At 53.4% G+C, this 12,039-nt stretch overlaps 1 protein-coding gene across 5 annotated transcripts in view; it reads left to right on the top strand.

The window, feature by feature from the left end:
• The window catches only part of MAPK10 (mitogen-activated protein kinase 10), a 110,197-nt gene that overhangs the window by 85,361 nt on the left and 12,797 nt on the right, over nt 1-12,039 (top strand). For all 5 annotated transcript variants that reach the window (XR_010303629.1, XM_064149583.1, XM_064149582.1 and 2 more), the window contains 4 exons: nt 565-747; nt 3,811-3,935; nt 10,218-10,281; nt 10,847-10,924. Coding sequence is in view for 4 of the 5 variants with exons in the window: in XM_064149583.1 (XP_064005653.1) it covers nt 565-747; nt 3,811-3,935; nt 10,218-10,281; nt 10,847-10,924 (450 nt within the window). In the remaining variant the exon portion in view is untranslated. The remainder of the gene's footprint in view (nt 1-564; nt 748-3,810; nt 3,936-10,217; nt 10,282-10,846; nt 10,925-12,039) is intronic.

Below are 12,039 nucleotides of genomic sequence, written 5' to 3'. Positions count from 1 at the left end.
GCACAGGGTGGTGCATTCCCCATCCTTGGAGGTGTTTCAGAGTCATGTAGATGTGGTGCTGAGGGTTTTGGCTTAGACAAGGACCTGTCAGTGTTGGGCCAAGGACTGTTGGGCAAAAGTGGTCAGGGATTGGCACAGGCTGCCCAGTGAGGAGGTGAAGTCCTCATCCTTAGAGGTGTTTCAGAGTCATGTAGATGTGGTGCTGAGGATTGTGGCTTAGACAAGGACCTGTCAGTGTTGGGCCAAGGACTGTTGGGCAAAAGTGGTCAGGGATTGACACAGGCTGCCCAGTGAGGTGGTGCAGTCCTCATCCTTGGAGGTGTTTAAGAAATCTGTGGCCATGGCACCGATGGTGATGGTGGTACTGGGTTGATGGTTGGAGCCTGGAGGTCTTTTCCAGCCAAAGCAGTGCTGTGGTTCTGTGCTGGTGAGAGAGTTTGCCCTTTGCAGGCGTAACGCTGACGGAGCGCAGTGAGCGCAGCGGTGTTCTGAGGGGAGCCAGAGGACGCTCCAAGAGGAGTGCCAGGGGTTTGCCTTCTGTTTGCCTTAACTGCTGCTGTGCAGATATCGATCAGTGGAACAAAGTTATCGAGCAGCTGGGAACCCCCTGTCCAGAGTTCATGAAGAAGCTGCAGCCCACGGTGCGGAACTACGTGGAGAACAGACCCAAGTACGCTGGCCTCACCTTCCCCAAGCTCTTCCCAGACTCTCTCTTCCCGGCTGACTCTGAACACAACAAACTCAAAGGTAGGTGTGCCAAGGGCAGGTGCTTCGCCTGCCAACGGCTGCAGGGCACCCAAGGGGCAGGTCTGCTTTGCCTCTCCCCGGTTGTGCTCCCCGTTAAGGCAGGGAGCTGTGGAGGTGAGTGCCCATGTGGGTTCTGGGGCACCTTCTGGCGATGGCTGCTGGGCACTGCTGCTGGGGCAGCCAGGGCAATGTTCCCTCTCGCTGATGCATTCATGTGGGCTGTGTCACAGTATCACAGTCTCACAGCATCACCAAGGTTGGAAGAGACCTCACAGATCATCAAGTCCAACCCTTTACCATAGAGCTCAAGGCCAGACCATGGCACCAAGTGCCACGTCCAATCCTGCCTTGAACAGCTCCAGGGACGGCGACTCCACCACCGCCCCGGGCAGCCCATTCCAGTGTCCAATGACTCTCTCAGTGAAGAACTTTCTCCTCACCTCCAGCCTAAATCTCCCTTGGTGCAGCCTGAGGCTGTGTCCTCTTGTTCTGGTGCTGGCCACCTGAGAGAAGAGAGCAACCTCCTCCTGGCCACAACCTCCCCTCAGGTAGTTGTAGACAGCAATAAGGTCACCCCTGAGCCTCCTCTTCTCCAGGCTAACCAATCCCAGCTCCCTCAGCCTCTCCTCGTAGGGCTGTGCTCAAGACCTCTCCCCAGCCTCGTCGCCCTTCTCTGGACACGCTCAAGCATCTCAATGTCCCTCCTAAACTGGGGGGCCCAGAACTGAACACAGGACTCAAGGTGAGGTCTAACCAGTGCAGAGTACAGGGGCAGAATGACCTCCCTGCTCCTGCCTGGCCCACCAGGCACTCTTTCACTCTGAAACTTGTAACACAAAGGAACAGCAGAACTTAGAGTGGGAAATTTCAGCTCTTGTGCCACCTTGGTTCAGGCACCAAGCCCCTGCTCAGCCCCATGCCCCCTAGCACCCACTCAGCCCCATGCTCCCAAGCCCCTGCTGAGCCCCATACCCCCTAGCACCCACTCAGCCCCATGCTCCCAAGCCCCTGCTGAGCCCCATACCCCCTAGCACCCACTCAGCCCCATGCTCCCTAGCACCCACTCAGCCCTGCTCCCCCAAGTCCCTGCTCAGCCCCATGCCCCCAAGTCCCTGCTCAGCCCCATGCCCCCATGCCTCTGCTCAGCCCCATGCCCCCAAGTACCCAGTCAGCCCCATGCCCCCAAGCCCCTGCTCAGCCCCAAGCCCCTGCTAAACCCCACACCCCCAGGCACCTGCTCAGCCCCACACCTGCCTCGTGGCTCTGCGTGTTCTGTGATAAAGATATTAGCAACCTCAGCCACAGTGGCACTGAGGGTTAAGGTCTGCTGTGGGTGGATTTGTCCTTGTGGCAAAGGCCCTGGGTCGGTTTGGCTGTGTGAAGTGGAGCACTGCCTTGCACTGTGACCCTGGCAAAGCAGGGTGCTGTGATTTGACTCCCATATTGGAGTTTGGGGTTACTTGGCCATGGCCCCTCAATGGGGAGAAATGCTTGGTGTGGAGAGAGTTTCTTGCCAGGGCTCTGCAGCCCCTGCAGCTTACTGGGAATGTGTTCTGCACCACTGAAGTACTTAGGGCCACTTCCTGCAGCAGCCTTGAATGGTTTCCAGTGGCTTGCCATCTGCATGGCATTCATGCCAGTGCCCAGAGCACTGCCAATTAACAGCTCTTTCATGCTGCCTCAGCTCCAGGAGCAAAGTGAAAAGCCTGAGCAGATGCTGTGGGATGCATGGAATTTTATACTCCTCCTGCAATTCAAACCCCGTCATGGACTTTGGTTGGGTTTGGAGCTAATGAACACATCTGGCTGCCAGAGAGTGCTGTCAGCCTTTGGCTGCAGGCAGCAGGTGCATCTGAGCACACTGAATGCCAGGTTTTAGGATGGAATCACAGAACAAGAAACAGTGCATGGACAAAACTCTGGTCCTGCACCACTCTGGCACCCCATGCCCTGCCTGAACGTGATGGCAAGGATTAAATTGGGTGCTGCTTTTAGTCACCCTGCTCTAGTAAGAGATGTCCCTGCCTGTGGCAGGGGGTTGGAACTAGATGATCTTTGAGGTCCCTTCCAACCTAAACCATTCTATCATTCTGTGTCTGGTGAGGTACCTGCCCCTGTCTCTGCACTGCTATCTCTTTCCATTCCTTCCCCTTTCATTTTCATTCTCATTTACACAGGATAATAATCTTGAGCATGGAAGAGCTTAGGACACTCCATTGGTACTGACACTAGAAGTGGATTTTGTTATATATATATATATATGTATTTTACATGGGTTTAGGTTTTGCTGCCCATACTGAATAAGAATAAGACTTTGGGTAATGGCAGGCTGAGTTTGTGCTGTGATGGGCACAGTTTTGCTCTCAGGTAAAAGAAATCAGTGATGCAACAAAACCTTCCTTGTCCATGCAGGGGGTTGCATCTCTGTACTGGTTTAAACTTGATTATCTGTGGGACAAAGCAGGCTGCAGCAGTTCCCAGGCACTTCCAAACTGTTATGTGTTGATGCCAGGCTACAGATTTGGCTTTATCACTTCGAATGGAGTGCCCTGGAGATAAGCCTGGTACCTGCCCCTCATGTAATGCCTCCCAGAAGGCTAGGTGGAAAACTGTAAAGCCTACCAAAAGGTTGGGATGTTTTTCTTCCCTGAGCCACTGTAAGAGCAGATGTAAGTTTCAGGCTTTGATTTAGTGATGCCATGGTTTCAGACTCCATTCTGTGGCCTTTTGTTGGCTGAACCTGCCAATAATGCAGGTAGCTCAAGCACAGTTTTCTTGGACATACGACTCAGGGATCTGCCTACAACATGTAACACCTCACTGAGGCTTGACAGGGGGGTTCTGGTGTGCAGCCCTGAGCTTAGCACCTTCCTAAGGAGTTTGGAACCTTCCTAATGGGTCTGATGTCAAATGATTACTGAAGAACTCTTGCTGCACCAGGGCAGAGGTACAGGCAGTCCCTAAGGGGGTTGGGTCATTGTTCCTCTCCTAACCGAATGAAGTCTCTCCAGAGGCAGTGCCTGGTGGTACTGATGCTGTGTTTGTCTCTGTTCCTTGTTCTAGCCAGCCAAGCCAGGGACCTTTTATCCAAGATGCTGGTCATTGACCCTGCCAAAAGAATATCAGTAGATGAAGCCTTACAGCACCCATACATAAACGTCTGGTATGACCCAGCAGAAGTGGAGGCGGTAAGTGAGGCCTGGCTCTGTTCTACAGGCTGCTAACTGCAGAGGGCATTCAAGGCTCCTGCTGCTTGACAGCAGCTTGGTAACCAGCATGGCATCAGGGAACAGCAGTGTGGGGTTGAGGGTGGGCTTGGGATTTACCTGCAAGGAGATCACAGGATGTTAGGGGTTGGAAGGGACCTCTGGAGATCTTCAGGTCCAGTCTGCCTGTCAGAGGACCAGAGAATCCAGCACAGGTGCACAGGAACACATCCAGGCAGGGCTGGAAAGGGTCCAGAGAAGGAGACTCCACAGCCTCTCTGGGCAGCCTGTGCCAGGGCTCTGGGACCCTTACAGTCAAGAAGTTCTTCCTCATGTTGAGGTGGAACTTCCTGTGCTGCAGCTTCCATCCATTGCCCTTGTCCTGTGCCAGGGCACAAGTGAGCAGAAGCTGTCCCTGTCCCTCCCTTCCTGACCCCCAGCCCTCAGATAGTTACAGACACTGATCAGATCCCCTCTCAGTCCTCTCCATGTATCTTTGTTGGATCAACTCACAAAAGATTTAGAAGGGATTGCAGTGATAGGATGAGAGGTTTGAAACTGGAGCAGGATAGATTTAGATTGGACATCAGGAAGAAGCTCTGTGAGACACTGGAACAGGTTGCCCAGGGATGTGGTTTAGGCCCCATCAGTGGAGTCCTCTGGACACCCTCCTGCAGTTCCATGTCCTTCTTGTGCTGGAAGCCCCAGAACTGGAGGCTGTGCAGCAGAGCAGAGGGGCAGAATCCCCTCCCACATCTTGTTGGTGACAGCAGACTCACTGACGTTTGGCCACCTCCAGCTGAGCGAGCTTTGCTCATGTCAGTGAGAAGTGGTGGCTGGAGAAGGAGGAGCCATTTCTTGGCTGCTTTTTCTTTTCTACACTGACACTTCTCCCAGCTGGCTGCTGCCTGTGTCTGCAAGCTGTTCAGTCCTCTGCCTGCAGCCAGGTAACCTTGGCTCCTGCTGCATGCTGTCCTCACGGTCCAGCTGCTCAGAACCAGCTCAGACCACGTTTCTTTGCGTGGAGTTTTCTAAAAGGCTCTGCCAAGAGTCCAAGGGCACAGAGGCACCTCTCCTTCCATGGCCACAGCTGACATCATGTCCAGCTCACTGTGGAGCTCCTGGGCAGCACAGCATGAAATCCAAGGGCCTTTTCACTTTCCTTTGTAGCTGAGTGCTTGAAAGAGTCCAGTGCAGAGCCATGGAGTGGAACATCTTCCTTCTGAGGAGAGCCTGAGGGAGCTGGGGCTCTGCTGCCTGGAGAGGAGGAGCATGAGGGCTGCCCTCATTTATGGAGCTAAAGATGTGCAGGGTGAGTGCCCAGAGGCTGCAGCCAGGCTCTGCTGGGTGATGCCCAATGACAGGACAAGGAGCGATGGTGGAAGTTGTGGCATAGGAAGCTCCATGGGAACATGAGGAAAGATTTTTTTCCCTATGAGGGTGACAGAACCCTGGTACAGGCTGCCCAGGGGGGCTGTGGAGTCTCCCTGTCTGGAGACATTCAAGACTTGCTTGGATGTGTTCCTGTGTGACCTGTCTAGGTGATCCTGCCCTGGCAGGGGGGGTTGGCCTGGATGACCTTTTGAGGTCCCTTCCAGCCCCTGACACTGTGATTCTGCAAAGAGGCCTGAAATCATCTGGTGAGAGCAGATGGCTGGTCACAGTCTCACAGTATCATCAGGGTTGGAAGAGACCTCACAGATCATCAAGTCCAACCCTTTACCACAGAGCTCAAGGCTAGACCATGGCACCAAGTGCCATGTCCAATCCTGCCTTGAACAGCCCCAGGGACGGCGACTCCACCACCTCCCCGGGCAGCCCATTCCAGTGCCCAATGACTCTCTCAGTGAAGAACTTTCTCCTCACCTCCAGCCTAAATCTCCCCTGGCGCAGCCTGAGGCTGTGTCCTCTTGTTCTGGTGCTGGCCACCTGAGAGAAGAGAGCAACCTCCCCCTGGCCACAACCACCCCTCAGGTAGTTGTAGACAGCAATAAGGTCACCCCTGAGCCTCCTCTTCTCCAGGCTAACCAATCCCAGCTCCCTCAGCCTCTCCTCGTAGGGCTGTGCTCAAGACCTCTCCCCAGCCTCGTCGCCCTTCTCTGGACACGCTCAAGCATCTCAATGTCCCTCCTAAACTGGGGGGCCCAGAACTGAACACAATACTCAAGGTGTGGTCTAAGCAGTGCAGAGTGCAGGGGCAGAATGACCTCCCTGCTCCTGCTGACCACACCATTCCTGATGCAGGCCAGGATGCCACTGGCTCTCTTGGCCACCTGGGCACACTGCTGGCTCATGGTCCTTGCCTTGCACTGCAGAAAGAGGTATCAGGAGCACAGTCTAGGCTGTAGCAAAGCACAAAGGAATGTTTCTTCACCTGTTCTAAGGATCTAAGCCATTTCATGAATGGTTTCACCTCCCATCATTGGTTTTCCAGCCTCCAGTGCTTCTGTTGTTGGCTCAATCCGTCACTGCCTCGCACACCGCTCTGCAGCCAGCCCCTGCAGTGCTGGGAGCAGATGCAGAGGCAGGCCCTGCTCCTGCCAAGCCTTCTCAAAACAGCTCACCCCAAGGTCTCCACGATGCTGGCACTAGCTCTGCACAGGCAGGGACAGAGATGGCAGGATCTGGCTGTAAGCTCCAGCCCACTCCCTTTGCTTTCTCTCGGTGGCACACAAAAACCCTTCCCTGTTGCTCTGGGCACGTGAGAATGCATCAACCTCAACATATCACAGAGTGGCTCAGGTTGGAAGGGACCTCACAGATCATCTACTACAACCCCCTGCCATGGGCAGGGACACTTCTCAACTAGGCTCAGCTGCTCAAGGGCTCATACAACCTGGCCTTCAACATCTCCAGGCAGGAGGCATCCACAGCCTCCCTGGGCAGCCTATTCCAGAGTCTCACCACCCTCCTACTGAAGAACTTCTTGCTCAGCTCCAGTCTAAGCCTGCTCTGCCTCAGCTTCAAACCATTCCCCCTGGTCCTGTCTCTAGACACCCTCAGGAAAAGTCCCTTTGCAGCCTTCCTGTATCCTCCTTCAGGTACTGGAAGGTCTCACTGGAGTTTTCTCTTCTCCAGGCTGAACAACCCTCAGCCTGTGCCCATAGGAGAGGTTCTCCAACCCTCTGATCATCTTCTTGTTGATATTGTTTAGTCCTTTGAGGTTTTGGGTTGTTTTTTCCTCTGATCCAGGAGGTCTGTGTGGGTATTTGGGGGCTGTAGCAGTGGTAATTCTTCTTGTATTTAGTGCCTGTTAAATTGAATGCAAGCATTCTTTCCAAATGCAACTGTCAGATGGAAAAGCCAAGAAGAATGTTATTTCAGTATCCACCAAAAAAGACTTTATTTGCTCCTTCTCTTCCAAATTCAACACCAGATTCCCTTCTTTGTTATCCTCACCAATGGAATTGCTTCCAATTCCATCTGATTTGCAGACTCCAATGGCTGGTTTAAACTGCAGGTAGCTGCTGCCACCCATAGGCCTGCACCACACTCTGCTCTGATTTCCCTCCCCACCTTGCATAGAATCAGGCAGGTTGGAAGAGACCTCCAAGCTCAGCCAGGCCAACCTAGCACCCAGCCCTATCCAGTCATCTAGACCATGGCACTAAGTGCCCCAGCCAGGCTTTGCTTCAACACCTCCAGGCACAGCAACTCCACCACCTCCCTGGGCAGCCCATTCCAATGCCAATCACTCTCTCTGACAACAACTTCCTCCTCACATCCAGCCTAGACCTCCCCTGGCACAGCTTGAGACTGTGTCCCCTTCTTCTGTTGCTGCTTGCCTGGCAGCAGAGCCCAACCCCACCTGGCTACAGCCTCCCTTCAGAGAGTTGCAGGCAGCAATGAGCTCTGCCCTGAGCCTCCTCTGCTGCAGGCTGCACACCCCCAGCTCCCTCAGCCTCTCCTCACAGGGCTCTGCCCCAGGCCCCTCACCAGCTTTGGCGCCCTCCTGTGGACACCTTCCAGTACTGCAACATCTCTCTGCAATGGAGGAGCCCAGAACTGGACACAGCACTCCAGGGGTGGCCTGAGCAGTGCTGAGCACAGGAGCACAAGAACCTCCCTTGTCCTGCTGCCCACACTGCTCCTGAGCCAGCCCAGGATGCCATTGGCTCTGCTGTCCACCTGGGCACTGCTGCCTCAGATTCAGCTCCCTCTCTGCCTGGCTGCTCTCAGCCACTCTGTCTCCAGCCTGTAGTGCTGCTTGGGGTTGTTGTGGCCAAAGTGTAGAACCCTGCACTTGGCCTTGAACAATCTCATCCCATTTGCCTCTGCCCACCCATCCAACCTGGCCAGGTCCCTCTGCAGGGCTCTCCTACCCTCCAACAGCTCCACAGCTGCTCCTGGCTTGGTGTCATCTGCAAACTTACTGATGCTGGACTCAATCCCCTCATCTAGATCATTAGTAAAGATACTGAACAGGACTGTGCCCAGCACTGATCCTTGGGGAACACCACTAGTGTCTTGCTGTCCTTCTCTGGACCTGCTTCCAGCTTCTCTATGTCCTTCTTGAAGTGAACCCCCAAAACTGAACCCAGCATTCAAGGTGTGGCCATGCCAGTGCTGAGAACAAGGGGACAATCACTTCCTAACTCCTGCTGGCCACACCACTGCTGATCCAGACCTTTCTTTCCTCTGATTCTTAGGAACTAGTCAAAACCCTCTCAAAACAAACAGGTTAGCAGCAAAGAGGCAGGCAGCCTTGAAGGGATCCTCTAGGTTGGTGTCAACATACTAAGCTTTGTGGCTCTTGGTAAGGCTGGTTAAGGACCATGGGCAAATTAATTCTTGAAACATTAATAGAATCACAAAATTGGTTTGGTTGGAAAAGCCCTTTGAGATCATCCACTCCAACCCTTCTCTGCCTCTGCCAAGGTAGGGCTAAACCATGGCCCTCAGCAGCACAGCTCTGCCTCTCTCAAACACCTCCAGGGATGGGCATTCAACCACCTCCCTGGGCAGCCTGTGCCAGGCTTTGGAAACCCTTTCAGGGAAGGAGTTTCTTCTGATGTCCAACCTAAACCTCCCCTGGGGCAACTTGAGGCCATTTCCTCTAGTCCTTGTTCCTAAGGAGAAGAGATCAACTCCCAACTGCCTCCAACCTCCTTTCAGGTAATTGTTAGGAGCAATGAGGGCTGCTCAGCCTCCTCTTCTCTACACTGAACCCCTCCAGCTCCCTCAGCTGCTCCTCCCCAGCTCTCTTCTCCAGACCCTTCCCCACCTTTCTTGCCTTTCTTTGCACCTGCTCCAGCCCCTCAATGTCCTTCTTGCAGTGAGTGACCCAAAACTGAACCCAGCACTCAAGCTGTGGTCTCCCCAGTGCTGAGTCCAAGGGGAAAATCCTCCTATCACTTGTTAATTGGTTGAACAGCCCAACCCCCACCTCACTCCAGCCTCCTCTCAGGTAGTTTGTGGTAGCCAAAGCTCTGCTCAGTGCCTCGAAGCAATGAAAGTTTTGCCCTACTGCTCATTTCCTTAGAGCAGGGAATTTGGATGGGAAAGGTTTTCTCCTCCCAGCATGAGAGCAGCCTCCCAGCTGGATGATCTTGGAGGTCTCTTCCAACCTGGTTGATTCTATGATTCTATGATTTACACAGCACCATGCACGGTTCCTTGTGCAGAGGAGGGATTAATTCATGTCACTATCACACTGAGTATTTGTCACCCTTGGCCCTCACCTTCCTGCCAGCAGCCACCTTTGACTGCTGTGGGTTCTGGCAGCTCACACTGAAGGTCTGCAGTGCAGACACTGCTGCAGCAGGAGAGGGCTGTGCAGGTGCAGTTCCTGACCCTCAGTGCAGTGTGAAGCACACAGTTGGGTTGCTCTCCCTGGGTTGCCTTTGCAGCCAAACTGGAGTTTGCTAACAAATGAAATGGTTCTGGGCTCTCTTCCTTTCCAGAAGGTGTTCATCTGGGAAATGATTCCTGCTGCTTTTCTTGGTGTCTAGTGGCAAATTGCAGAAAGAAATTAGAAGGGACATAAGGCCAAGATTGTGTGGTTGTGTGAGCTGAGGACAGGAATCTCTATTTGATCACTTGTTCCTTTGGGTTCTCTAATTCCTTCCTGGGAAGTGAAGTAGTGAAGGAGTCTGCCTGGAGGAGAAATAACCTGGTAAATCCTTTTACTACTCATAGGTTTGCTTGTAGAGGATGAGTAAGAGAGAGAGAGAGATAAAAGGATCTCTTTTCTTAAATAAATGCTCCTAATTCTTTGCACTGTAAGAGGCACTCAGTTAAAAGAGCTTCCTTTCTCTCCTGCAGCCTCCTCCTCAGATCTATGACAAACAGCTGGATGAAAGGGAACACACAATCGAGGAATGGAAAGGTAACCACACTTTGCTCTTCTGGAGGAAAAGGTTAGTTCAGTGGCAAAGCAGCCACCTGCCCCCACCAAGTGTGTGTGTATGAATCAAAGAGTCCCTCTGAGGTGGAGCATTGGCACTAGCCCTGCAAACCACTCCTTTGGCAGGGAAAGGTGAGGGGTGTCTGACCACTGCCTACCTAGGGCAGTGTTAACAGGGGAGCTGCAGAGACCAGTGCCTCTCTGAAACCTCAGGCATACTACCTGGAGAACAGAGGGTGATCAGCAGGTGGATGAGGAGGATTTTACCCCCAGTAAAGAGCTCTGCTTTACACTGCTGCCCTACCTCTAGGCAGTGCACCATTAACCAGTTCATAGCCTCTACCCAGACCCTATTTTCTGAATTCAGCTCCAAAAAGAGAGGAGGGAGTGGAAGGGAAGCCCTAGGCAGGTGGAGCTCTCAGGGTTGTGCAGACAAAGGCAGAGCTAGGGAGCTCATGGGGGGGCTACCCTCACCGTGTTTCAGGAGCCTGTCCTCGCTCACAGGCAACTGGTTGCTGTTTGTAACTGCTGCACTCCTCTCTTGCAGAACTCATCTACAAAGAAGTAATGAATTCTGAAGAAAAGACTAAAAATGGAGTAGTAAAAGGCCAGCCTTCTCCTTCAGGTACTCAGCCCCAGTGAATACCTTTGGTGTGTTTCTTTGTGCTGACAAGAAGAGAATGCAGAGAGCTGAAGCACTTAGGCTACACTTGCAGTTGTGCACGGCCAGGGAAGAACTGTTAATGCACTCCAGTGCTTCTACTGGCTTGGCCAAGTGCACTGGCTAAGCTGGGCCCCTATCTAGGGCTAAAGGTGACCTTCTTGTGGCCTTCCAGGGTCCAAAGGGGGGCTACAAAAAAGCTGGGGAGGGACTTTTCAAGATATCAGATAGTGACAGGACTAGGAGGAATGGAGCAAAGCTGGAGGTGGGGAGAGTCAGCCTGGAGGTGAGGAGGAAGTTGTTGAGCAGGAGAGTGGCTGGAGGTGTTTAAGGCCAGGCTGGCTGAGGCTGTGGGCAGCCTGCTCTAGGGTAGGGTGTCCCTGGGCATGGCAGGGGGATTGGAACTGGCTGATCCTTGTGGTCCCTTCCAACCCTGCCTGATTCTGTGATTTTAAACTGCAGCAGTCGATCTAGCACCTGATGATCCTTTCTCCAGCTGAGAAGGGGATGTGGGGAAAGGAGAGAAAAGCATTGGGTTAAAGTGCAAATGTTTTTATGGAGCAGCAGAAATTAACACCCATGGCAATATAAAGTACATGGAGTTATACTTAGCCCAGCAGAGGGATGGTGGTCACAGGAAATGGCAAGGTAGTCCTCAGGAGCAGGAGTGGGAAGAGGGGCAGGTGGAATCTGAGCTAGAGCAGGAGCCTCCCTTTATGCATTGTGCCGTGGCCTCACTGCAGGAAAGAATTTGAGGGGCTGGAGCAGGTCCAGAGGAGGGCAGTAAAGCTGGAGAAGGGTCTGGAGAGGAGCAGCTGAAGGAGCTGGGGTGTGCAGTGTGGAGAAGAGGAGGCTGAGGGCAGAGCTCATTGCTCCTCAGCTCCCTTAGAGGAGGCTGCAATGAGGTGGGGGTTTGGCTCTTCTGCCTAGTCTCAGATGATAGGAGAGCAAACAGCCTCAAGCTGCCCCAGGAGAGGTTTAGGTTGGGCATTAGAAGGAACTTATTCCCCTCAAAGCCTGGCCCAGGCTGCTTGGGGAGGTGGTTGTTTCCAGGAGGCAGAGCTGTGGTGCTGAGGGCC

This window comes from Pogoniulus pusillus, chromosome 10 (assembly GCF_015220805.1).
Source record: "Pogoniulus pusillus isolate bPogPus1 chromosome 10, bPogPus1.pri, whole genome shotgun sequence".
Lineage (NCBI taxonomy): Eukaryota > Metazoa > Chordata > Aves > Piciformes > Lybiidae > Pogoniulus > Pogoniulus pusillus.
Note: the sequence above shows the minus strand (reverse complement) of the source record. Positions and strands in the feature narration are given on the sequence as shown.